The following is a 27,864-nucleotide window of genomic DNA, read 5'->3' on the forward strand; positions in this document are numbered from 1 at the left end:
GAGCCAAAATTTTGAGTATTCGTAAACTCAGGAAGCGAAGGGGACAGCTTTTGGGTTGGAAGAGAGTGCATAAGATTTTCTTTTTCTCTTCTTTGACTTTCAGCCATGCACGTTATGAAGGCGTCACTGCAAAGCGAAGTCCTCACGTGCGAGCTTTGCAGTCGTCACAAGTGCCAACTGAAGACAGTTCAGAGGACATAGTGCAACTTTCGACGCCGCTCTCTGCGTCACTGTCAAGTTCACGTTGTGAGTTGACCTCAGTTCTATTGCTATGTTTTTTTTAATTACTCGTGAGGATCTGCTTTGAAAACTTAAAAGGAGAGAGAATAAAAGATTTATTTGCCACCGAGGAGACACTGAATAAATATATTAAGTTCATGCTTCACATATGTAGAGTAGCATTTGTGCAATACCTGAAAAGCCACTTTAAGTTTTTGTCTTGTTTATTTTTATTGAGTACATTACATCAGTTTATCGACACAACTGTTTTAGAAGGGCATGTTTCTTGCTTCTCTGCTAGATAAATAAATAATAAATAAATGGCTACAAATGAGAAATAAGATGTGGTGACTCTCCTGGAATGGCCTCTTTCTGTAGCTTCTGTTGGGCAGTGTGACAATTAAAAAGCAAACTTGACTTTCCTTCTTGATTTCTTATCAGGAGTAAAGTACAAGTAGGGCCTAATTAGCATGCACTTTATAACAGAGTGATAAAACATGGTCATTCCACTAAATTTGAGCCACAACAGAGCAGCAGCGACAACAATAACCATTTTCCAAAAATTTGAAGCAAAATATGTGCAGGTTATTGCTTTTTGCTGTAGCTGTAAACTTTTTCATTCACCGAAATATATTATAGGGCTGTTCCTAGGCCTCTATAGGGCAACTTATGGGGAGATAAGCTTCAATCTCATTTGAGGCCGTATTTATTTGTCTTGAAAGCTATCTCGACACGAGCGAGATAGCAATAAGGCTTTTCCTATCATTTGGACTTGTCTGATGGCCAGGGTTGAGCAACACAAAGTGCTGTGTCCGCAGCTACACCAACCACACTGGCATGATACAAAATGGAGTTCTGTCCTTTCACATGTGAGGCTTTGGCTTTTGCCACAAGCGTTGAATTGTGCCTAATTTAGCATTCCCATGTCTTAATTTACTCAAACCTCAGTATAAGGAACAGGGGTATAAGGAATTAGTTATAACAAAGTAAATAAATAGCCCAATAGGTGCAGTGGTTCTCATATATACTTGTAGCGAATTTTCAGACATAACGAAGTCATTTACATATCAAGTGTGGCTATGTTATAAAGAGGTCGAAGTGTATATGATATAGAATTGTGATTGAAAATGAGTGGCAGCAAGAATTTCTATCAGTATACAGTCAATGACAGGGGTCTATTGAAGTACCTGGCGACCGGGAGGGTAGCAGCAGGCAGGGCGTAGCTAGGGAGCGAACAGCCAAGCAAGCCAGGCGATAGCAGTGTGCTTCTGCACGTGTCTATCTTCTTCCTCACAATGGGCAAATGTTGATTTTATGAATATATGTTGGTCTTGACAAACATCAATTTGGAGCCTTGCATGTGCGCATGTTAAAATCCTGAGAAAGTGCCCCTACTTGAGCGAGCACCCCTTTGCTCTTTTTAAAATACACTCAAATCTCGATATAACAAAACTGTATATAATGAAATATTGGTTATAACGAAGCAAATGAAGAATACTCTGCCAATAGATGTAGTATTAGAAACATGCTTTTACAATGAACTTTTGTATATGACGATATTCGTGTAAAATGCAACTTCTTTACAATGAGGTTTGCACGTATTTGAAATAGGTACCCCTCTCCAAAGCAAGTACCCCTCTCCCTTCCCACCAAGTTTTAAGCTGCGCTCTACAACAGAATGCTGCAGCAGCAGCAGCACCCAAGAACCCAAGTTCTAATAGTCTTTAGATAGGCACACCATTCCTTTGTACTTTTTCACTGTCATGCCTCGGTGTTACATTCAGAGCTGTCACAAGTTGTCTGAACATTTGAAGAACATATTTGCCCCTTCTTTTTATTACGCAAGATATTTTGCACAATAGCGCCCCTTCGGTTCTGTAAAAACCTTAAATCCATGCATATTCAATGAAGCATTTCATTCGAACCACACGTGTGTGTTCTTAGGGGCTTCTTTTTTGGCGATTATGAAATTTGATTTGCGACTGAGCAAGAGACCCTCCACTGCCCCCCCCCCCCCCCCCTAAACACTGTCAAATCATGTTTTACTGTAGGAGGGCACTTGATTGGTACTTAATAGCATGTATACATGTATGTATGTGTGCATGTATATATGTATGCATTTATGAGTGAGTATGTAGATATCATACAAAGTCTCGAGATTAATAAATGCTGTCGGTCGCAGCAGAAGTAAGAAGATTAGATGATTTAACATTCCAACACCCATCATTACCGTGTTAGCCAATAAAATTTGTCATTGCTAGAATTCCGGAAGAAATATATGCTGCAAATGTGAAGCACTTTAGTGACCCGGGCTGTAGTATGCTCTCACAGCCTTGTGTAGGTTGGCAAAACCCTGGTAGTACTACATACAGCATAGCCATCGGTACTGTATCAAGTGCGCGCTTGCACCTAGGAGAAGTATTCTTCCTCTCATTATTCAATTGCCTTAATGATGATATTAATTTCAAAGCACCAACTAGAGCCCCCCCTCCCCGAGCTGTCTTATGCGGTCGTCTATTGGCATAATGCAGTGAAGAGCATGTACTACTATAAAAATAGAAAAAAGAAGAAAAACAAGCGAGAAATAGAAAGACAGTAAAAGAAAGGAAAGAAATGAGAAGAAAAGTTGAAATAAGTAGGAATAAACAGAGAGAAAAAAAGGCAGAAAATCTGGAAAAGAAAAAAACAAAGAAAGAGGAGTAAAGATATATATAGCGACAACCACAAAGAAACAAAGCAGGCTGCCCAGCTTCACATCTAGGTAAATAAGGCTTGGCACGTGTAATGCGAAAGTGCCTTAATTCTTCTTTTCTTTATGAAACCTTGTTGTGTTCCTTCAAGGTAATGTGACAGGAGGTTGAGGTCACTGGTTTAGATCACGTGCATGTCTGGTTGGTAGAAGCACGCACATGCACACACTCACCTGTAAATGTGGCACTGTGTGCACTGTGGATTGTGAAACCACTTGGCAAAATTGGAAGTGTACACACATTTTTTTAGGAATAGTAAATCAACTGAGGCAGCCGTGTAGAAATACTGAAGAAAAAGAAACCATAATCCACAATGTAATCCACAATCCAAGGTTCTCGCACGAAATTCTAATACAGTAGGGGTATTCGTTTTCTCTTGTAACAATGACAGTGTGATGATGCATTGATCGATAGCTCATTGAATAAACGTGAAGCATTTACACATCTAGGTTGATTTCATTGTCACTGATTTGTTTGCCATTAGTAAATAAACAGCCATGTTGGGCTGTTTACCCACCACCAGCTTGCCTAGGAACAATAATATGAAGGAAAAGTGGATAAAAGCCATAGGTTGCGAACAGTGGCCGTCAAAGGGGTGGACAGTCATCTGCTCGAACCACTTTGTCTCCAAAGACTTTACCAGCGGGTGCTTGGGCCGAGGGACGCTGAATTCGAAGGCCGTTCCCTTTGTTCACCTGGACAAAAGCGTTCTCAAGGTTTGTGGCGATACTGCCATATGTTAAAGGGGCACTGAAGAGAAACAGTGGCTGGGTTTAGATTGACGCACTGCATTTTCAGAAGTCTAATGCCATATGTTTCACTATCGAAAGTCATTATTAGCTGAAAAAATCAAGGTCAACTTCATGTCAAAGTCTCTCGCGAGTGACCTCAGAAATTTTTTTTAATGTATTTTTGGAATTTTTATGACATTGACTCGAAATTATCTGAAACTTTGCATGCTAGGTCTATGGCACCGACTGGCGACAATGTACTTTATTTTTAATAATTAGAAGCTGCGTAGGACCCAGTAGGCACCTTCAAAATTTATGGTGTTTTATAAAGGTGGTGTCATCACCTGCATTTTCTTTTCACGTGTTTTTTCACTTATTAAATACGGGGTCATAGTGAGAGTGGTGTTTTTAGGATTGTGAAGTTGTACTTTACTGATAAATGAAAAGTGGTTTTGGTTTTCATAGAGCACCTTTAACGATTGCAGGTTGACCCATTTTATCTAAATTTTATAAATCCAAAAGGGGGGGGGGGAGTCGACATACGATCAGAACGGTTGAAACTAGTATTGCCAATGATGGTGGTCACACATTAAATTTGTCGTCCGGCTCAACATGTAACATATTGCATATTTTCTCATGCGCAGCCTGCATTTAACCACGATTCGTTGAAAAAAAAAATGTCCAAAAATAATCGCCGTGTATTTTTGCGAAGCTAGCTTTTCTGCAAAGCTTCAAAGCAGCGTCATGAAGCCACCTTCGCAATCTGCAATTTACGTTTTAATTAGAGTGCAGCTGTGAGGTGCCTGTTCCTATGTTGAGCGCAGTATCGCCATTAATCTTGCTGTTGCCATCTGTGGCATGACAAATAAGCTTGATAAAGTAACCCGTGGGCATCAAAAAAGTGGTGGCAAAAAGTACCCTAGACGATCGAATTGGATTTGAACTCGGGCCCTCTGAATTGCAGTGGAGTACCCTACAGAGTCACACTTGCGCAAGAAGTTCATTTGCAAAAAAAAAAAAAAAAACCTTATACAGATGTCATATGAGGCAAGGAGTCGCATTAACTTGTGTAATTTAGCATGGCTAAAGAGTAAAATAACAACCAGTCATCACACAAATTCGCACGATGACTGCGTGGCTTAATGCTTCTCACCAGCTACAAAGGGCTCAAGCATGATTCTTCAAGGTCACCAGCCGCTTGTAGCATCAACAAAGGGCACCTGATACCTTACAGATCAGTAGCAGCCACCATGCTTATCCATAGAAAGACTGAGAGAGACTGTGCTCACCAAAAATCGTGATTTATGGCGTAGTCGATATCTTGCTGAGGAAAGGCAAAACTGGTAACATCATTGGCCTCGCTCCAACCCGCTGTGCTCAGAATTTACATCAGGCAGTGTTGTAATCGGCAGTGAACTTCTTTTTAATCACGTCACGAAGCTATAGTTGGTGATACGTTAGCTTCTACTTAAAAGAGCACTCACGCGAAATTTTGAAGCTTAGATATATTTATGCAGAGATGTACACAGGGCAAATGTAGCCTCAATATCAAGGGCAAATGTAGCCTATAACATATTTAAAATAAATTATAAAGGGCATGGCATGTGACTGAGTGACGTTGAGAGTACCTCGTGACGCGACGTCAACGCGGTGCCAGCATAAACACCTACGTCACGAGTTTGATTTGGCGGATCGGTGCGGCACCCACTCGCACACAATGTTGCGCTGGGTGCCTATGTTGCAATTTCCCGTGGTTACGTAGCCAGCTCTGTTGATCTCACTACCGGAACTGATCTTGCCTAGCTCGGCACTTTTCGAAACAGAAACTGCGGTGGGATTCTCTAAAAATGTCTCTAAATAAATAATGGTTGCGCACTCGCAGAAACAAGACTTCCAACTATGATAAGTGGGTCATAAACTACTTCTTGCTACAACAATTAAAAAAAATAAAAACAAGGTGCGAAAATTTTGTGTCAGTGTTCTTTTAAAGTGTTCCAGTGCTACTTTTTACGAGCATAGGACAGAGGAGTGCATGACAGGACAGGCGCTGTATCAATATGGAGCCAGTAAATGAGTAGTCAGTCCAGTGACAACGTAAATAGATAAATTTTTGCATTTTTTCAACTCGTGCATTTTTTTCCTCCTTTTTATTTTGTTAAAGTGCTGTTTGAGAGGTTGTGTCAACCTACATTTGCGTCGACTTAAGATCATTTTGTTAAGGTACTTCCTGGTTTTTGAATGAGGGGCCCAACCTGGGCTGCTTCGTGATTGTTTATCAAGTCCCGCACTTTGACTGAGGCAAAGGGGAAAAGAAATGCGGGGTACTTGCTACACTCACAACTAATTTTTTTTCAGAAATGACTTCATGTATTTCTTAACTCCTTCGTTCTTGTCAAATGTGCACTTCTTCATCTTTATGGTGTGATGTTCTTGCCCTTTCTACAACCTAGCTTATTGAACTTTGGCATGCAGGGAACTCTGCCTGTAAAGACCTCACGGGGTCACTGCGTGGGAAAGTTTTGCTGGCTGTGTGTCAGACCTCTGCGTCCATAATATCAGACGGGGAAAATGTGGTGACATCAATTCCTCAGTGTTCTCTCTAGTGCTGATTAACATGTAAAGCACTTCACATAACATGCGCAGTGAACTGCAATAATTGAGATTAGATTTCTGCTATTGGATGCTTTGATTTGCTTGCAAGGCAAGGTTTTGTGTCGTTTCCAAAAATGTTGACAATTCTTCTCATTCTAGATGGAAATTTCTTTTTTCTGTGCTTTCTACTCGTCCGGTAGCTCTGTACATTAATTTCTAATCTAGGTTGAAAAAGAAATACAAGACCCATACTTGGATCATAAGCCATGCGAGAATCTGGAAGTGGTGAGCTGTGAATATAGGGAAGTTCTGTATCTTGATTTTGTTTGAACACATGCCCAAAGTGCTTCGAATGTTTATAATATTAAATTTTCTCAGAATCTTTCCTCGCTCTTAACAATTCTTTTGTGCTTTAGCAAGCATAAGAGTCTTTGTAATGGAGAGTTGTTCCATTGCAATGTACAAGGAAAACTGAAATTAACTGCAATAAATGAAATTAAATTGGTGTTATTGAAATAATTTGACTTACTTGCAAGCGTTTTCTTAAAAAGTGAGAAAATTCTTCACATTTTAGTAGACAGTTTTATTTTTTATGTGCCTTGACTTAACGTACTTATGATGTGACAGTGTTTATGCCTGTCTAAGATTGTAATTTATTCGTACAGTGAAAAATTATGGTTGCTATTTTTAGAGAAAGTCAGGGTAGAACTTTTGTTTTGATTGCAGAGTCTCAGTACCACTGTGTGCATGATGGGGGAATCCAACAACAAATGGACCCTTGTTTTCTCATATTTGAGCCTTTCTAGGTGCAGGAATCATTTGCTTGTTCATTCCGAGTTTTGAAATATATGTTAGCTGTCCTTGCCCACAATTTAGGATGTAATCGTGTTTAGTGTTGGATTAGGGCTAGCCTCTTAGGAGCGGGAAACGCTATCAGTCCGCGAAATGCGAACAAAGTAAGCGGCAAGATCTTTTTCTCTGTTTCTTTTTTTAAAGAAAAAAAAGTTTTATAAGATACACGCGCGTCCAGCGAATTCATGGTAAATTGTGCTGTAATTACATCTAAATAATCGTATTATCATTCAGGGCCTTTTAGATTACATGAAAGACGACCGTCGTTTTAGAACGGATTCGATTCTGAAACGGCGATACCGCCAGTCGCATTCATCGCGCGGCCGAATACGAAACCGAAACCTCGCTTACGCCTGGCCTGTTGCCGTGCTCCTAGCGGCATCGCCATCGGTAGATGTTTACAAAATTTATTCGCTTACTGGACGGTCCGTCGACGACTGGGTATCGTTTTCTCAGCGTTAGCTTCTTCGAGGGGGATATAGTTTCCATTGGAAGCTTCGCTGGCTGCAGAAGAGCCGCGTCGCGCCGGTTTGACGCACTGGAGTGCGCCTTCCTTCGCTGGATCAACTGGTTAGTCGAAGTGCTGAGTAGCGTAGTCGCATTTCTCCGGCCGGCGTGCTGTCGTCCGCGAAACGTACTACGGGCATCAAGCGCACGGGCTAACGTATAGAGCCGCGTTGCACGAGTTTGACGCTCTGGAGTGCTGCTTCCTTCGTCGGATTAGCCGGTTAGTCGAAGATCTGCGTAGCGTGGTCGTGTTTCACCGATCGTTGTACTGTCGTTGGAGAAACGTGGGAGGTATTGACCGCGCGGGTTAACGCGTTACCGGTTTGTAAATAGTAATACCGGTTTGTAATAGTAATATCGGCGGCAGCATTTCCCTTGGAAATGCTGCCGCCTTGCTCGGCAATCGCACCTTCGAGCTTCGCGGCGCGGTGTTTTACCTTATAAGCTGCTACAGATTAGTGTAGCCAATAGGGGGTTGAACCCCTTCCCGCCGAAATTTTTCATTTTCTTTGCGTATATATACACGCACACATACGAACGCATACATGAACATACATAAGTATAGTAAATGGTCGAACCCCCCCCCCCCCCCCCCCAAAAAAAAAAAAAAAATAAAAATTCGGGCTACGCCCCTGCTGCCACGCAATTGGTCGAGCATCCGTATGTGTTAATGGTCTTGTTCACATCACTTTTTTCATCGAACCCGTGAGAAATTTGATTCGGAGGCACATCAGATTTGGATGAAACAGTTGTATCTTCTCAATGGTTCCAGTTGTGGTGGAGGTAGCTATGGTAGCAGGTATTGCGACAGCGTTCTTTCTTTTCTTGAACTGGCATATAGCGCGAACTTCAGGGATGATGAACAAGAGAATGCTACACACACACCAGCTAGCCCAAACAAGCAGCTTGCTAAGTTATACCCGTGTGCACCAACTAGCCCCACAACAAGTTGTACTAAAGTTGCAATCTTTTTATTCTGCTCAATTGAACCACCTTCTCAAAGATTACTTACTCAGTGAAAGTGAATGCCTGACAGCTTTACTTGCGTTTCATGTGCGCAGGTCGGCAAAACTAGCTGCGGCGCTAGCAGGCAACTGGCCCGTGGAGCGCGTACCATGTCCACCGACACAGCTGGAGCAGCCGGGACAGAAAAAAATGCACTCGAGTCATCATCACCGTTAAGCACAAACAGTTTTGTCGTCTTCACAGTGGACCCTTCTACGATGCTTGCCACTGCACTTTCGACAGGAGGCACAACGAGCTGCGATGGCACCGCTCCTGATGAGTCCATGCTTGCAAGGTCGCCAGCCACCTCTGGTGAACAGCTTGAAAAGCTGCCAAGGACTGAGTTGTCGTCAGAAAACGAAGGCAAGGCTACTCTGGGAGATAAGGGTGCAGCAGAGCGGAACAGGGAGCAACAGCACTCTTCGAAAGAACCGGAGTCGAACGCTCCGCAAGTGGTGGAGCCCGAGCAACAGCCAGAAGCCACAAAGGCAACGGCAGCCGTGACAGAGGTGCATGCAGTTGGAGTGCTTGTGACAGATCCATCAACGCCGTCTAGTTCGCCCAAGAAAACTACCGCTACAACAATAGCATCTAAAGCCTTGCAATCTGCGACAACTCCAACCATGACAGCTAGTTCACAGCGGCTAGGGACGACACGAGCTAACCAAAAAAGTCCAGACTCGCATCACCTGAAGCTTGGAAGCGAAACATCCAACACAGGCAACAAGTCGATCGACCACTCTGACAGAGGCACTTGCGATATCTGCCAACGCACTTTTGCACGAGAAGACTTGACCAAGATCTTCGTAGAACTTAGAAAGTCTGCTGTCGAAGACTCAACTGATGCTGATGATCCGCTCTCTCCGTTCATGCTCTGCCCAGAATGCAAGGAACCCCTCCTCCAAGCTTCGACACCAGGTGGCAGCACCGGGTAAACCCCATGTTCAATTGTGCTGAACTCTTGTATTGAAGATTATGGCTTAGGTGCTCTCTCAACTAGAATCTGCAAGTGTCTGTTTCTTTGTGCTCTTTCTTTTACTTGTGCTTTCCTGTGCATGTAGCGAACAGGTAGTGCCGCATGGTGTATTTTGGCAGCAGTATTGAGTGTTATTCATTGGACAGTTTACTGAAGCGGTGTGCTACACAATAGGTGACGATGTAGGCAGGCCCGTCTTATGGGGGGGGCGTCTGCACACATGACTATAAATCTGTCAATAAGCGAAGTTTCATCACTAGAAATAAATTGTGGGCTCTTGTTCAAAATATCGCGTCTCTCATAATCATATGGTGGTTTTGGGACGTTAAACCCCACAAATCAATCAATTATTCAAAATATCAACTCTAGAGATTGTTATATACATTCATTATGCCATAAACATGAAGCTAACATCAACTAATATTTTTCTGGGCAACAGGTACATGTCCGAATTCTCAGGTAAGTCTCAATATTTATCCAGTTACTTAAAAAGGTCTTGTTACTTGAAAATTTAGTTACTTAAAAAGGCTTCATAACACATTGGGTAAAACGGGCATCACCATAATAATTGATCATGCATACAAGATGAAAATGGCTGATTGCATGCATATAACTTCGTGAACCAATTGGACTATCACCAGACAATAATTGTTGAGGCAACCTGTTTACTAGATGAGCTAGTTCAATGCATTATGCAAAAAAGGAAGTACAATCAGAGGAAAACCTATCTGGCAGCGTTTCAGCCACACAGCTGAAACGCTGCTCGTGACAAACAATGCCAGCATTGTGATACACAGAGTAGCCGTAATGGCGTTGTTCCTTTTGCACCTTGCTGCTTCTCTGCTGACATGTTACTCTCGCCTATAGCTTTAATAGCTGCCAGCCTTTCTTTCCTTTTTTTGAGTAACACTATCATTTTTCTTTTCAGTGACATGCAGCGTAACAACATTGTTGCGAAGTTGCACAAGCGTGCCCTCAACACGCAGCCGGCACCACAGATGTGCGACGAGGTTGAAGTGAAAGACAACAGCCCTGCACAGCCAGCAGAGCGTCCAATGTCAAAGCGCGTGCTGATCAAAATGGTTCGCGGGAAGCCTTCAAAAGAAAGCAAGTTTTTTGCTTTAGTTTACTACGCGCACTTTTGTTAACCAAAGTAGCAATTTATGCATGAAAGATTCGTCCGTTAAGCTAAAGGAAAGAGCCTCATCATTGGTGTACATTTACATCTAGTATTATAAGTATTTGAGGTAGTTTCTGTAATATTATCGCAATCTTAACTCCATGCGGTCATTACACAGGATTGAGCGACTTTCTTCTCAAGCAGTTCCTTAACCTTGAGTGCTGGGAACTCTCGTGATTCCCACGAAATGTCTTTCTGTTCTTGTTGGTTGAGGTGATATTTTCATTCCGGTAACACCACTGAGATGTAGCTTGGAGTGCGCTTCTGAAATGCAGCAACTCAAGCCTCATAAGTTCGCCAACATGCGTGGTTAGGCATTTCTTTATCCCGGGCAATCAACTTGACAGGGCGGTGAAGGACAGCACAAAAAACCAGCGGCACGCGCCACTGACAAAACACGTGTGGTAAGAAATTGCAGCCTATTTGCTACTTGTGGAACATGGCACACAAAGAATCTTATACAAACTGTTTGTTTTTATTTTTTCTCCACATTTTGGGCTGCCGAATTCATAGGTGCCGGTCTTAAACAAGGGCTACCGTCACTTGAATTATGTGCATCGAAGTGCCTTCGCACTGAAGTGAATTAAGGAATGGTATTTCGAGAACTAGTTTATTTTTGTTTCACACAACCTTTATGAAAACCCGCAGACACTGAAGCCAAGAAAGGTATAGGAAAGGTTAATTATACTATTCTTGAAGTGCATTGTAGTAATTTGGATATAAATGTTCAAGAAAGTAAAGTGGACAAAAAGACAACATGCCACCTGCAGAGTCCAATTCAGTAACCTCCCGATTACACGCCCAATGCTGTGGTTGTGCCCTCATCCATTCAATGGGCTATTCATGTACATGCGAACCTGGGACTGTTAGTCAGTGCCCCTCATGGCCACCATGGGAAGTGCAAAACACTCTTGCCTTTGCCAGCAGGCAACATGTACGGTAACACGCGTGATCCTTAATGAGTGGACAGATGACCAATAAGTCCTTGCGTACTGCCCGAAGGCATAGAGTCTGTTGGAATGACACTCTCGCTTGCTTTATGCTACATTTGAATGCCACTGTGTGCATACTTAACAACTAAGTGTTTTGAGAGACCGATCACTTTTCTTGATAAGTGTTTAGACTGTATACAACCTGCTGATCTGCATCGCTGAATGTCGATCGTGCTGCATAAGGAAAGCTTGCGGTATGCTGATGAAAAGGCTAGTTTGCAGGGGGGGGGGGGGGATACTCGACTTTTTTGGCTAAAATAAATTTAGCTCAGTACTGTCATCAGAACCTCTAATAAAATTTGTCGGAGCATTCAAGTTTTCTGTCTAAAACAAGCGACATAGACATGTCGCAGTATGGAAAAATTTGACTACGCAACACGCAGAGCTGCTTGATGTGACGAGAATGAGTGAATGTCATACGTCGGAGTACTAACGCCTTCGCATTCGATGGTGATGGTTTTGGTTGACACTTACCTCAGTTGCCGTGCCTGAGATTTTCACATGTTTCCTATCGCTACCACTGTATGCGAAGCTAACTGGCCTATCTCACGTTTTCTTCTGGTGTTCTTTTCTTTTCTCCATGCTGTTCGCTGGCTCAACTAAACTTCTGTCAGCTGAGAAGAATGTTCTTGTTTCATTTGGGCTGGCCAGCTGGCCGTTTATACTGTGCTGTCCAACGCAGGTGCCGCAGTGAAGAAGTGCTGCGTTCCTAATTGCACCAACAGCTCAGACAAGTCCACGGACTGCCCATTATCATTCCACAAGTGAGTCGCCACCAAGTTCCGCTTTGAAGTACAAAGCTGGAGCTCCTCCGATAGTTCTCGTGGGTAGTGTTTCTTTAGAGGCTACGCTCTTTAGGCTCACCATAATTTGTCTTCTAGAAACACAAATTATCGTCATCATAAATGGGCATGGACGGTCTACGTACTTTTTGCCGACCCACCGCGGTGATCTTGTGATTATGCCGCTCGATTGCTGATCTGCAGGTCGCGGGTGCATTTCGAGGGCGGTAGAAATGTTCCAGGCCCATGTGCTTAGATTTAGTTGCACATTGAAGAACCCCAGGTGGTAAAATTTTTCGCAGCACTCCTCTACGGTGTCTCTTGTAATAATATTGTGGTTCCACGGCATTAAAGCCCAGCAAATAATATTGTTATATACAGTCCACTCCTCTTAAACGGAACTCGAAGGAGATCTAGTAAGCTGTTCCATTTATCAGAAGTTTCATTTAAGCAAAGTACACTTATTTAATGAATCAAAACCTTTATTCAAATTGCACAAACCTCACCTTACTCGTGTGGATGAGTACAGGAGAAAAAAAAAGGAGTGAAGGGAGGGGGTTTGGCAAGCTTGAGTTGTTTCTTCACAAGGTACGCACTCATGGCTGACAAACTAGCCAGAAATTCTGGACAAGCCTCGTGCTCAAAATAGCACTGCAAAGTTCAACAGCCTCTTTAGCTGAATGGTCTGGTGGCACCACCGGACTGGCAATAGTGTCATCACTTTCATCGCTGGAAGTTTGATTCTCATCTTGCACTTCGGCAATCATTTACTCTACAGTCTTCTCACGACAGGTACAAACATTTTCATCAATTGATTCGTAGTCCTGCAGCGTGAAATGAGCAGAGGGCACAACCTGTCTGAATACTGCTGCTTGCGCTTGAAAGCCAGCATGGTGAAAGCATCTGTGTATTGTTGTTGCCTTCACTTGCTCCCAGGCACGAGCCAAATGTGGATGGCTGCCAATAGATTCATGCTGTAGCATTTCCTGCTGCCTGCACAAAGCAGCATTCGATGGAGCAATTGTCTGTGGTAATGAACCTTAATGTTCTGAATAACACCTTGATCCATCGGCTGCATTACTGCCGTTGCATTGGCTGGCAAGAACTTTAGAGTGATAGCTTGGAGTCCTTCAACCTGACAGTGGGCTGGGCAATTATCTACGATGAAGACAAGCTTCCTGCCTTGCCTCGTAAATCTTGCGTTTTCCTACCATAGCCAGTTTTCAAAAATGGACATGTTCATCTACGCTCTTCCGTTCGCATGGTACGCAACAAGAGCCCCGCCGCGGTGGTCTAGTGGCTAAGATACTCGGCTGCTGACCCGCAGGGCGCGGGTTCGAATCCCGGCTGCGGCGGCTGCATTTCCGATGGAGGCGGAAATGTTGTAGGCCCGTGTGCTCAGATTTGAGTGCACGTTAAAGAACCCCAGGTGGTTTAAATTTCCGGAGCCCTCCACTACGGCGTCTCTCATAATCATATAGTGGTTTTGGGACGTTAAACCCCACATATCTATCAATCAATGGTACGCAACAAGAAGGTGTCGAACACCTTTCGAACAACGTGGGTGCCTTGATTTTTCTATTACTAACAGCCTCAATTTCTCATCTCCTGCCATGTTTGCACCCACCGCCACAGTGATCCACAGTGATGTGATCTTTACTGCAATTTCCTCTACTACAGGCTTCACCTTTGAAGGTGAGAGTCTTTGATGGGAGCGCCTTATAAAAAAAACCCATCTCGTCGACATTGAATATGTCTCGTGGCTCAAAGCTCATCAAAATTTCCTTGCGCCGCCCCTGTTGCCAGTCGATGCAAATGTGCCTGTTGATTGCAGCACACTCACCTGAGATTGCTTTGAGGACTAGGCCATGGCGTGTTTTGTAGCGGCTGAGCCATCCGTTCCTTAGAACGAAGTTCTGAACACCCATTTGCATGACTATCTCTCGAATTTCTGCTCGAGAATCGGTCCGCTTGTGGACAAATCGGAACTTTGTGCACACTTGAATCACAGAAAAAGAACTTTTTCTAGTTGTTCATAAGGCGTCGTCTGCATCTGTTTAGATGTAAAGGCCCCGTTCTATACAGCGCCTTCAATCCTTTCTCTGTCTTTCCAGATCCGCGACAACATGGATTTCAGGATGTTGTATTTTTTCGCCACCTCGGTCTTGGGCAAGCCGCTTTGATCGAGCTCCTGAAGAATTTGCAGCTGCTTTTCAAGCGAGAGTGCATGGTGCAGCTGCTTCCTGTTTACTGGGCTGAAATAAAACCATGATCCATCACACTTAGCCGCAGAAATAAGCCTAACAGACAACTGACTCGCCGATTCGACTCCCGTAGCCACCACAAGCGAGAATGGCTACTGGATTGGCTTGTCTCAAGGTTTTACCATGGTTCTTAGACTACCTTTGGCACGAGCGAGTCTATGCTGTGTTTAGCGTTTGTGCCATTTAACCGTAGGTCACCAATAAGCCCTGTTTGGATTAACCGGTGAATTTTACAGCGTTAGACATATAAATTCAGCCATATGGGCCCGTTTAGTCCCGTTAGTGAGGCATTTTCGTTTAAGCGAGTTTCATTTATTTGGAGTCCACTGTGCATCCCTTTTGTTCTGTTCTGCTTGGCTTCTAGAACAGGTGTGCAGATTTTTCTGGCGGGGCTTGTAGTAACCCTAAGACAGAGAAAAAGAGAGAAATTTGTCGAAAAGATTTCCCAAGGCAAAACTCCTCGATCTGTCCTCGTATCGATGTCAATTTTTCACTTACAGTCATTGATGCTGACAACAGAATTTCTGCAAAACACTATTTTTAATGCTATCACATCAATAGATGACTGTTAAAATGCAGCCACGCATGCGAAAAGCAATGTGCGAGTCCTCGCTGCTTCGTAAACATGAAAGAAGTAGAAGACAATGTGGTTTAAAGGATTACACGAACTGATAGTTGTATTGCACTGGACCAGTCAGGTCATTTGTGCTATCTCTCGCCACATTGGTCATAGAGTGACAGTGAAGCGAAGCCTCGCTCTTCTTTGTTGAATGTCTACTGTGTGTTGCATGACTGGTGACCTGTATTCTACAATGGGCATGAAATACAATGTGCTGATGTCTGCTTTCACTCCCCCCCCCCCCTTCTTTCAGCCATGACATGTGTGTCGGTCCTCTTTCAAGGCTGCGTCAAATGTCGTCACGAGCGTCACATATTTGGATGTTTTTGAAGAAGGGAATGGTGCAAAAAAAAAAAAAAGGAATAGACATCTGCAGCTAGTTTACCGTGAAGCCGACAGCCATTGTTGTACATCTTACAGGTTTAGCAACCACTTCACTAAATTACTTATTCATTATTTACTAATGCTTACTCATCCGTACTAGCTGTATTTTTTGGGGGGCACTGAATTTTTTTTTCCAAAAAAGGTCTCATTTGTGAGATTCGAACCGTTTCATCGGTAGTTATTTGACAGCTACCGTATTTACGCGCATAATTTGCATCCTCGCATAATTTTCGCACCCCTAATCTTTTGCCAACTTTTCGGGAAAAAAAAACATTCACTCGCAGATTTCAGGCTCCCTGACTCGCCTGAGCCAGCTCGCCGGCGCGCGCACCTTTGGAGCTTTCGAAGCGTGTTTCGATGCTTCGACCGCATGCGCGCCTCGCCGTGCAGACGAGCGCAGTCAAACAGGCTGCGAGCGCCAAGTTCCTTCTTCTTAGGACTTCCCCTGAACTAGGGTTTCTAGAATACCGCATTCGTACACAAACCTGTTGACGGGTCGCCGGAACTCCTCGAGCGTTTGCCTCCCCTCGTCTCCCAATCTCGGCCACTGTGATAATGTCGAGAATGCATGCTCGCGTCACGGAACAAACAACTTTCAGCATCAGAGGTATGAGAGAACCTCTCGCGTCAGCTGTTCCCCTCGTTCTCTGCATCCATGCTGCAACGCACGCTTGGTCGATTTCAGAAGTTTAGGTTTGTGCTATGCGCTACAGTAATTATATATACCTTGCCATGTGCTGCAGTAATTATATATATGGAGGAATTCAAGCTCGCTGTTGTATATTTTGCTGAACAAGACAGGAAGCGTGCCGCCGCAAAGCACTCCAAAGGGACGTACTTCAGTGTGACGACCGGTGCGATCAGTACACAAGAAAGCAAAAGACTGCACACATGCTAATGCAAGTTTTTCGCCATTGAAGGAGGCCTTCTCAATTATGTGCAGACGCTTAGCTTTTCCGGTATCACCGTGTTGTTGGACATACTTTTTCCCAGCATTGTTGAAAGAGCTTCTAGAAAATGGGCTTTCGAACGTGCTCGATAGAAACGAGGACGATGCGCTTCGGGAGGGTGGTGCCAGCAGCCGCGACGATGATTTCTAATCGGACTTCACGATAAGTGATTCCCGCTAGACCACGCGTTACCCGATCTGATTGGTTGAAGTATGCGCTAATTCTTTCAAAATTAACTAGTAAGTTTTGTTTGTGCATTAATTTATTTCTTCTTTTTTTTAAAATATATGGTCTGCGTGCATTAGGACTGTGAGACAACATTTCATTTGCGCTCACGAAATCCCCGCGCATTTAGCGCACCGCCTTCTCGGGGCCTCAAAAATCGTGAAAAAAAGTGCGCAAATTATGCGACTAAATACAGTAAATGGTGTAAGGGGTAGTGGTTTGCATAAATGGCTCGACTTTAGTTGGCTGAAATAAAAAAGTGTCCTTTACCAGAAAACGGCATGTTGCTTATAGTGTGTGCTTTAGAGAGTTTAGTGCTGCTTGTCTGCCAGATTTGGCTCCGCCGCGGTGTCTAGTGGCTAAGGTACTCGGCTTCTGACCCACACTTCGCGGGTTCGAATCCCGGCTGCGGCGGCTGCATTTCCGATGGAGGCGGAAATGTTGTAGGCCCGTGTACTCAGATTTAGGTGCACGTTAAAGAACCCCAGGTGGTCGAAATTTCTGGAGCCCTCCACTATGGCGTCTCTCATGATCATATGGTGGTTTTGGGACGTTGTCTGCCAGATTTAAGCCTAAATTGTTAAAAGACCCCTAACACCAAAATTGAAACCTCGAAATGTTAGTGTTGTTTGATTGTCTTGTATACATGGGTACTTCTGACCGATTATTACTGGTGGACGTCAGCTTAAGATATTTTTTAATTTTGTCTTGAAGTAAGTGTAAACGCTCCCCTGAATTGGCAGCACCTCATGACATTGCCTCTGGTATGACATAGACTGAGGCCCCATGTGATGTTTCACGAGTAGAGCGGGTATTGTCGACGTCACGGAAGACTCGTAAGCTGTACAAAATACCACGGCTGGCAGCAACAAGGGCTATCGTTGCTCACCCTTCTTGTTCTGTTTTTATACTGGTTTTGAGCTAGTACTGGCTGCCCAGGCCAAGAATGCTTTTTTTTTTTTCTGAGTGGACACATGCTTAACAGGTGCAACTCAAACCGAGACACCCACATCATTAAAATTTTTCTGCACGCGGGCCCCAGTTTGAAAACTATGTCTTAATCGTCGCCAAAGCCTGAGTGCACGTTATTGTAGGCACTCCGGCTGTGGGGCACTAGTTTCGTATGGTTTAAGGCAGACATTTGGAAGTGACATGAAATTGATCAGATGAAAAGATGAAGTCTATGAGTAATCCTCACAATATTAACTACGCTAGCATTATTCATACAATATGTGAAACCATTCACATTTCAATTTTGGGAATGCCAGATCACGGCTGGACTAGAGAGGTGCGCTAGCATTCCTTCTTACAGCCTTTGCAATCGAGTTCAACACAATGGTAGCATTTCTCCAGAGGTTTAACCACTGCTCAACACAAGGGGTGCAGCAACACTGCCGTATTAATGGGCATTTTTGCTTGCTGCTTAGGGTCTGATGATTTTTTTATTTTTTTGCTCTGTTGCGTGTAAATTCTATTGTGATGGCAAATATATCGACACTCTCGGCTGGATCTTGCCATTGGCGTGGACGTGGGCGTCTGCATCGCCGTCACTCACCTTATATATTTGTGTGTGTGTGTGTGTGTGAAAACGCAAGAAAAAAAAAATCCAGGAAAAGACAATGGAGTGCTGAATCGAACATGGGACCTCCACGTTGTAAATCTGAGGCGTTAACCACTGAGGTGTTAAGCCACCAAGGTGAGGGGTGTTAAGCAACCGAGGGGCACCTCATTCAACTTTCAAACGGCGAGCTATCTATATCTGCCACTTACTGCTGTTGGCGAGCATCTTGGAGAGGAACTATCGTGTTTTCAGCATTATCAGCAAGATGGTGCAATGAGCATGCGATGGCTCTCATTTCTCACGCGTACTTTGGCCCGTGGAGAGGAGGGGAGTGGACGATCTCTCGTGCACCCTTATGTCCGGGTGGGGAGGTTCATACGTCTTGGCTGGCGTTGGGCTTGCACTGGATTGATTCTGTTGTAGTTATGGGGTGCACAAAGGTCACTGCAATCGTTGCACAGCCTCTGTTTGCGAATAGGGCACGCTTTTCAGACACAGCAAAGTAACAACTGAGACAATTCGCATTTATCTGTACCTGTAAGTACGTTTAGTGCGCCATTTGATTGTGATAAACGCGGGGCACGTTTCGATCGGCTTGCCATTCTGTGCGTGACCTTCGAATTTGTTGCTGTCGCGTTCATTGCTCCATCTTTGGGGCAAAGCTGTGACTTCTTGCACGGATTGCAGTTGCGAACGCCACTGCCAGCAATGGCAGGGTAATAGCGACAACATGGTGATGCAGTGGGAGATGAAAACGAATGCATTGTAAAGGCCATAAGTATGAACGCTCGTGTACCTTTCTAGTTCAACTATGACCATACTAAACTGAAATTAGACTTGAAAAATCAAAAATATTTCACAGTCAGGACTCCTCTAATAAAGCATTTTTACCTCCTGAAATAAAGGTATGTGTGCTCTGGGCAGGCTTTAAAGTGAAAGGGCAGCCTACCTGCTTCCGCCTTGAGGCATTGTGTTACTGGGATACTACGAATTTTGCAGGTGGTATATTATAAGCAGTGACACCTGCCACCCCCTCGCAATCGCTGCCTATGGTTGGCTTCCATATGCGCAATCTTTATCACTGTACTGCCTTGGAATAGCAAAATGTGCCAATCATTCATGACAAAGGTATGCGACGTATTGCTTGCAGGTTTCCCAGAAGCACAGCTATCAAAAAACAGTGGGCAAAGGCAATCGGTCGTGCAGGCTGGTTGCCAGCGTCAACGACTGTCATCTGCTCTGACCACTTCCGACCCGACGACTTCACCGACGGCGACCCAGGTTCTGGAAACCTAATGAGCGGCACTGCTGTTCCATCCATCTTCAGGGCCACAGTTGCCCCAGAGGTTTGTGGGGATGGCACTTCATTTCATTTTACACTCTTCAGTGGTGACAGCCATGTAAGACAGTTCCTTCGAATGCCTGAAATACGTAGCCTAAAGGAGTACTGATAGAAGTTTCAGGAGTTTTTATACTGTCACTCTGAATAAAAACATTGCTCTTCAGAAGCCAATAGCATAGTGGTGCATCAAGATGCAGTGGGTATATTTTAGAGCTGTGCAATTGCAAAATTTTGGGGGTGAAGTGAATTAAAATTCTGAATCGGAAATGCAATGTGAATAAAATGTTTTTGGAACATTTCTATAACTTTTTATGAATAATTTAAAACATTTCTTGAGTGTTTTGAAGCAAAATTGAAAAAAAAAAAAGTTGGAGACTATTCATAAGCTAATTTCTGTAAGATAGCAACATGAAATTGTTTCTTTTGGCCAGGTTGATGAAGCCCTGGCAGCACGGTGTTTCATAGTTGTGTTATCAAGAATGAGGCAATGCAGAGGCTGAGTTATATTTGTGTACATTATTTGGTGCAACCAAAGTATTGCTTACAACATTTCACACATGTTGGCAATGATGCTATTTTCATCTGAAATTTCGGATGCTAAATATTTTTGGCTTCCGATTTTTCGCAATTGCTGCCCAAATTTCAGGTCCTGAACAGATTAGTTTAGCCTCCACTTCTGCCTTATCTCTCAGCTCCATGTTGGAACGAGCAATTGCTCGAGTCAATGCATGTGTGACCATAGTGTAGTGTGAAAGGTAGCTTTGCAGTAATTCGAAAGTGTGATGTGTTGAAGCATATTTAAAATCTGAAGGGGTCTCTTTTAATTGGACGTTGACTGTGTTTTAAAAAACTTCGACTGTGGCAGAGCGCGAAAGGCAGCTTTGTTGCAATACGAGAATGTGATGAGGTGAAGCACATTGAAATTTTGAGTTATTTATAAAGGAATGTTCACTGTATGTGGCTTTGCGATGTTCAAATAGTGAAACTTCAGTGCACTAATCAAATACCAAGCACCATTTGAAAAATAATGAAATTTCGAATTTTGCATACACATACTGAAAACATTCGCGGGGCGCGTACAATACCCCGACTGGCATTCAGCGAGCACTGTTGTTCGTCACCCCACTCGCTCTGTTGTCAGCTTGCTCCCAAGGTTGTTTTGGCTACTTACACCAAAAGTGCTTTTTTTTATAGGGAAGCTTCTTAAGGCATGGGTTGGTCGTTGCCTGCATGTATGTAGTAACCACTTCACAGCATATCCATGAAGTGAATGATGATGAGTCGGGCGAAGCTTCAGAGGGTTTTAACGGCAAACTGTGAATCATCCGCTGGCCACGTCCGTCCATCGCCTGTCTGTCTGTCTGGCGCGTGGGCAGGCGGATTCACGGATTGATGGACGCATTTATGGACAGAAGCAAGAACAAACAGACTGACAGAAACATGGACAAACTGACGAATGCTTCGCCCCACTCATCATCATTCACTTTGTGGATATGCTGTAATTTATTTTTCTGAGATGGACATGCTTAAATCGCCCAGTTCGTTTCATTCTTCACCACGCGCAGGTCTCTCGACTTGAAAACAACGCGTTCAGCGTCACCAAAGTCCAAGAGCACATGGTCTCAGGCGTTTCCCCGCTCTGGTGTGCTCGTTTCTTATAGTATTCAGGCGGACGTTTCAAATTGATGCAAAATAGTTTTGAGTTAACAATGGTGCCATAAATTATATAATGTATTCGAGTATTTATGAATAAATTTCGGAATTATAAAGACAACACTACCAGTGATGACAAAGAAGCCACAAAGCTATTGCTGTCAGGGGTACTTTAAAGGGACGTTGAATTTCAATGACAATTTACATCAGAGTGAAAGCTCAACGTATGACGTCTAAAACGACAATATTATCCACAGCAGTGGCCTACTTTTCAGGAAATTAAGGCGAATGCACAAGAATGCATGCGCCACTGTAGGACATTTTCAAAATGATCCCGATGACGTCAGACCAACCACCTACAATTAATCACTAGTAATCAAACTAGCTGCACTAAATAAAGAACCTTCCATGCATCAAGAGATGTAATAAAACACTGCTTGTTTATGTTTGATTCATGAAAAAAAAAAAACCGCTGGATGTTGCTGTGGGGAATGGCATGAGTTGTTCAATAGTTCCATTTTCGCTTGGTTATTCTGGACAGGTTGTGCCATCTAGCGGGGCCCAGTTGAACCAAGCACGTCTGCCATCTCAGAAGCCATTGCAGGTAATTTTTCAATGCTCGTTGTTGCTGCTGTGGCTCCCGCTACTTTCGTTCTGCTGCTACTAGTGTCAGAAACCATGCAGTAAAGCCGCACAACATTATGCACGGCAGCAGTGATGTGAGACGTTCCGCTTGAGGCGGGTAATTTGAGGTGCGCTAACTCGATGCGGACTACTAAAGACGTGACTTTATTTTAAAATAAGCACTTTCTTAGCACAAAAGTAACACTGCGAGGTTTCTGAACCACTATTTCAACAGTCAACGTCCTCTCAATAGTTGCCTTTAGTGTCCCTTTAAGTGTCGAGCTGTAAACGTTGTTAGTTTGCGCTTACCTTGTGTGTGACTTTTTCGCGTGTCCTTTGTCCTTGAGTAGCGTGCTGCACAATTAGAGCTGTTTGCCGCTCTTCACGTGGTATTTCAACTTGTTGCTATCGCATTCATTGTGGTGACCTCGAGGCGAAACTGCAATTTTTTTACTTACAAGTACTGCTGTTTCAATAGATGAGACGTAGTATGATTACACCCTTTTATTAAAAGTGAATCATAAAGGCGAAGCTATAGATTGATTGTACTGCTGTAAAGTTCAGTATATGATGGAGCGGTAAGAAAAAATATTACCTACAACAAAATCTCAGTATATACTGGATTGGTAAGAAAAATGATTACCTACAACAAAATCTAACCGCAGAGTTGGTAAGAGCATGTTGAGAGACAACTTGGTAGGCCTCTTCCACAAAGCTTGCCGATTTCTGCAGAACTTGTGGTTAGACTCCTTGAGTGTTGTCGCTTTCCGTATGCACTCTGGATCTCATGCACAGAAGCTCTTTCACTTACATTGCATGTTACCCCTACACATGCAGAACGGATAGGGCTCTTAAGCTCTCAAGCATGACGGCATACTATTTCTTTTATTTACACAGGGAGCATCTAGTGATGCACTGTCACCAGAAGTGGAGTCCGTCCTTTACAGCAACACAGGCAAGGCAGTGGTGTCTTTGTTTCAGAGGAAGACACCAGCCAAGGTTCTAAGCCCCGCCAAAACGTGCGCCGTGTCTAAGAACACCGGAGGCACCCCGAAGAAGCGAACTCTTTCAAAGGGGCCTTCGCCAGTCGAGAAGAAGAAGAAAAAAAAGCTCACAGTCATGGACATGATGGAAGTGGACACTTCCAGCTTCTGGCTGAAGACGTTGAGCAACAGGTCAGTAAACTTTGTCCACATCGTGCACCGACCCATGCCGTGCATCACCCGGTCGGTGACAGTGTCTCCGGACATGTCGGTGATGGTGGCCATCGAGGGCACGCGCCTGAGCCTGCTGCCGTGTGGCACGATGGTGCCGAGCACCATCGACAGCGTCGAGACGTTACATGACCTCCTGGACAGGGTAGAGATGCTCGACGACACTGAGCGAATCGACAGCTGGCAGCTGCGCCGGCAGAGCACGCTGAAACTCGTCGCTGTGTTGCTACAGGAAGTGTGCCACAATGTGGGCAATGCGGACAGTCAGTACAAAGTGCTCAGCTCTCTCAGAGACCAAGTGAGAGATCTATTGTGAGAGGGTCTGGCAACGGTGTGGTCATTGCTGGCGGGAGGGGTGAGGGATACTGGGGCAAATTTGTAAATTACTCTTGTTTCACCTACACTTACCGTTACATATTCATGTTTGGTAAGCTTTCAATGTTTATTGTAGTCTGAGGTCATTTTACAGAGTTATTGTCGGCACTGCAATGACGTTAAGTTGCTCGACGCCGCCACAGCTGTTTGAGAAAGAAGCAGTGATCTTGTAAATTGTCATCAGAACGTGCTCGTCAAACCTCACTTGTGTGATCACTTCATCTTCATCATTTTGTGTCTTAACCGTGTGTGTGTGTGTATCACTCGTTTTTCTGACTGTGTGCTTTGAAGTGTAGTAAGGATCAATGTTGTGGAATTTCCACTCCGAAATTAGAAATAATCTGGAATCATTCCACATTTTGACGACCTTGGAATAGAATGGGAATGAAATTGTAAGCGCCTTTTGCACAGAATGGAACGAAAATGTAATTACGTTTTTTTTTCTTAAATCGAGCATGTTTTTGTCTACGCACTCTTTTTTAGTTTTCTGGACATTTGTCAGAGCCTCAAATTTAATAATAAAGCAGTATTTTTTAAATCGCTTGTTAGCATGTTGCTGATAGGCAACATGCCTACTGCAATTCATTTTTTAAGTTGTGTTGCACCGAAGTTTGTCTTCGTGTTACCACAGCTATATGCCGTTGGTATCCATCGTGCAGAACTACGGTGGCACCATAACTATCCACCCGTTGCACCTAGTGACCCTTTCTCCTCAGCTGCGCCCCAACCTGTTGTCTCCCCCATCCCCCTTTTTGATTTTTCTTCCGTCACTGTTGGCGATTCGGATGTGTACTTGACAAAGCGTTTCTATAAGTTATTATGCATATTGATGATGGCGGAATGCTTGTGTTCACCGCAAGCTTTCGTATACCAGCTTGCGTGCCATCTCACCTCATACTCCACTACCCCAACCACTTTGCACTAATATCTCCCCTGTATAGACACATGAGCGCCTTTGTCCAATACTCAATCGGTGAAGGTCTGTGAGGTCTCTTCTAAGTTTAAAAAGCAGCGAGTGGCTGCTACTGCTCTAGCCCGGAGGTCAGGTCTTGTCGAGTTTAGAGCTGGTCAGCCTCCACTCTCACTGCTCTGGGGTGAGATCGTTTGATTATAATCGCTTTATTATTATTCTTTTCCTTTGCATCTTTTGTTTGCTCGGTTGATACGACTCAGCATATATGATTGTTTGTATCTCCAGGCAAAGTGAGCATTGAGGAGAAACGTATCTTGCTTTCCCCTAATTGCTACTGCTGTAATATCATGCTCAAATTTAGTCATGTAAGCCCGAGTACTTGTTTTTTCTATGTACTCTCTACGTACGTTTTTAATTAGTCAGCCGATGGTAGGTGTGGTGTAAAAGTGTGTATGATCTGCCAAATGGCAAAACAGAAACCATGGCATCAGCTAGTGTACAACAAAATTTATTATCCCAGCACATATTATCCTGCACATGCAGAGTTATCCCTGCACATTGGTTCCCATTTATACCCGTGCTTTGATGTGGCGAATACTCTATGCATAGCCTGATCTTTATCTTACGAGTAGTTAAGTACCCGACATGTGTGAATAACCTTCGTGACAACGAAGACATTGTATACATGCGCACAGGTGAACACAGGGAATGTTCTCTTCACCCCATTCGTGCTTGCGAGGTGCGCTTGAAAAGTGCGAGTGTTGACTAGCAGTGCAGCTCAGTTTTCTGTATTCAATGCAAAAGTACACAGTGCCTTTTAGCTGAGCGATGCACTGTTCCAACGAATACAAGCACATCTGGAAGGTTTTGTTCTTCATTAACCAAATCTTACTTTTCTCCACAATGAATACCGCTCTAGAGGCGTGCCAAACTCGGTCTTCTTGAAAACAACTTTTGTCAGCATTAAAATACACTATGTCATTTATCACAAACGCATTTAAGCTTACACAGTATTGAAACATCGTCATTCATCAAAAAATTCTGACCACATAAATACTGTAGGTCAATAGGCTACTAGCCCTTCGTAACATGTTTTGCATACTCTTGGAGTTCTTAATGCATGTGATGACCGCAACCTTATAGGAGGTTCATTCTTGATAAAACTATCAAGACGTCTTTCCTACATTGAGGAACAACACAAATGCAATTGAACTGCCCAGCCATTCGGTTAAGTTATTTCATTCTAAGGAATTGAAATGAATGGAAGTACGGCAATTTTTGATTCCCCGGAATGGAATGGAAGTGCTCATTCCGCAACACTGGTGAGAATCCTTTTAAGATATATCAGAACTCAACACAATGTTGGCGCCTGTTTAAGGCTTTATTATCTCGGTCTCATGAAATGGCATGACTTGTGTTGTGTAAGGTGTTGTAACCTCTTGTTTTCTTCAAAGGCAGTGCATTGTACAGTTTTCATCATAGTTGTCTGATATCGGGTGGGTTCAGTTATAGACAATGTGTGGCTCTGTTGCACTCCTTTGAAATGTGTGGGGTCGCTTGCTGTAGCGAATAGAGGCAGCAATTGTATATACTACTTGCTGTGCAGGTTGTACTCGCTAGAAACGCGATGCACGAGGTCTTGCTGAAAGCCAGTATACAATACCATCTGGTTTTAACAACAGCATGTTCTTATGTAATGTACTTTCAAAAGTAGAAATCTTTTTAACGGAATACCTGCCTTAAAGGAACAGCTGCCTCTTTCATGGTTGGTTTCTGGCTTGGTGTTTGTCTCTCTCTTGACAGAGCTCCTTTTAAATGGAACACATTTTCTTGATCCCTTCTGGTTTCGTTAAATGATACTTTTTGGTATCGGATATTCATTAAATGGGCTCCTTTCACATACTGGTATCAGTAAGAAATCGTAAGAGTTTTTGTTATTTAATTGCACCTGTATTGCATGTGCATGTTGGATGTTTTCTGGCAAGCAAGAAGGGACTATGCAAGCAAAACGGCGATCAGTATATGTCTGTGTGGTACAATCAATTCCAGCATGGGCGATTGAACTGTAGTGCTCCTCGGAATGCTACACCAGTTTTGATTTTATTATTTGGCTAACTGTGACAGACATTTGCTGTTGTGTATGTCTAGCAAAGCTTTTCATGTCCTTCTTGTCTCTGTGTCGTCGTTTTGTTCTCGCGCTATAAATATTGTCATGCCATACCAACTATCCCAAGCTGCCACACTTTTGGTACAGTTGTTGATCTTGGGTGTTGATATAAACGTGTTCCTTTTTTGTGTGTTTTGGCTTCCCACTAAGTACTAAAAAAGCAATTTTCAGCAGGGCCGCATAAGTCTGTATGCAGGGATGTAGAACTCTACAGGCTTATTTTTAAAGTACAGTGTTTCATCAGATTATGTGTGCATTCGTGCAAGCCATGCCGGGTAATTAGCTCGTAATTGTTGCTTTGCTGCTCTAATCTTTAATTTTGTAGCAGTGTGTGTGCATAGCATTGTAGTATTAGGGCTTGAAAATGAAGAGCTTGATCTTTGCTGTTGCTCTGCAGAGGGGCAGTAAAAGGAAATGACTCTATTTGAAGTGACAAATTATTTTGTTTTCGACTCGTGAAGTTTATCAACATATTCTAATAAAACTGTTCTGTGCGCTCTCATTTCTTCACAATTTTACTGGCTAAACGTGGACTCCATCCAATCGCAATATATTTCCATAGCGACCTATGTACTTGACATGCAATTACAGGAACTCATGCAGAATGTTCGACTGAACAGGTTCAGTAATGAAAGAAGAAACAGTGGTAAAAAAGTTTGAAAATTTTACGCTGAAATCTTTCTGCACAAATGTAAGTGTGATGCCACATTTTTCGAGGCATTTTGGTGTGTGGGCCACATTGAGTGAATGAAAGTTCTAGTAGCTTTTTGCGGAAAGCTTCTGGCCTTCCCTAGGGGACAGTGCACGTCATTTTTATGAATAGAAAATTGTGACGGCTGCATTAGACTCCGTCAACATGTATGACGTCACAGAAGATTCATGTGGGAACTTGCAAGGTGGTGTCACCACAACCATTTTCCTTTTGTATGTTTTCTCATCAAGCTTCCTTTTGCTGTAAGCATCAAGCTTTCAGTAATGTGGATGGGT

At 43.5% G+C, this 27,864-nt stretch overlaps 1 protein-coding gene across 3 annotated transcripts; it reads left to right on the plus strand.

Annotated features, from left to right (window-relative positions):
- Positions 1-27,379, plus strand: LOC119186785 (uncharacterized). 3 transcript variants are annotated; one of them, XM_075866273.1, is made up of 7 exons: positions 1-246; positions 8,713-9,587; positions 10,561-10,739; positions 12,487-12,568; positions 19,740-19,935; positions 22,126-22,188; positions 23,106-27,379. In XM_075866273.1, the coding sequence occupies exons 2-7, from the start codon at positions 8,767-8,769 to the stop codon at positions 23,736-23,738; spliced, it is 1,974 nt and encodes a 657-aa protein (XP_075722388.1). In that variant the 5' UTR covers positions 1-246; positions 8,713-8,766; the 3' UTR covers positions 23,739-27,379. The 3 variants fall into 3 exon arrangements, with proteins under 3 accessions (XP_075722388.1, XP_075722387.1, XP_075722389.1); XM_075866272.1 differs by lacking the exon at positions 1-246 and adding an exon at positions 7,413-7,714; XM_075866274.1 differs by lacking the exon at positions 1-246 and adding an exon at positions 7,765-7,871.
- Positions 27,380-27,864: the final 485 nt, after the last annotated feature.

This window comes from Rhipicephalus microplus, chromosome 6 (assembly GCF_043290135.1).
Source record: "Rhipicephalus microplus isolate Deutch F79 chromosome 6, USDA_Rmic, whole genome shotgun sequence".
NCBI classification, from domain to species: Eukaryota; Metazoa; Arthropoda; class Arachnida; order Ixodida; family Ixodidae; genus Rhipicephalus; species Rhipicephalus microplus.

Coding starts and splice junctions, on each gene's coding strand:
- LOC119186785 (XM_075866273.1), top strand. CDS start 8,767: ATGTCCACCGACACAGCTGGAGCAGCCGGGACAGAAAAAAATGCACTC. Junction 12,569..19,739: donor TGCCCATTATCATTCCACAA/GTGAGTCGCCAC, acceptor TATTGCTTGCAG/GTTTCCCAGAAGCACAGCTA. Junction 19,936..22,125: donor GGGCCACAGTTGCCCCAGAG/GTTTGTGGGGAT, acceptor TATTCTGGACAG/GTTGTGCCATCTAGCGGGGC.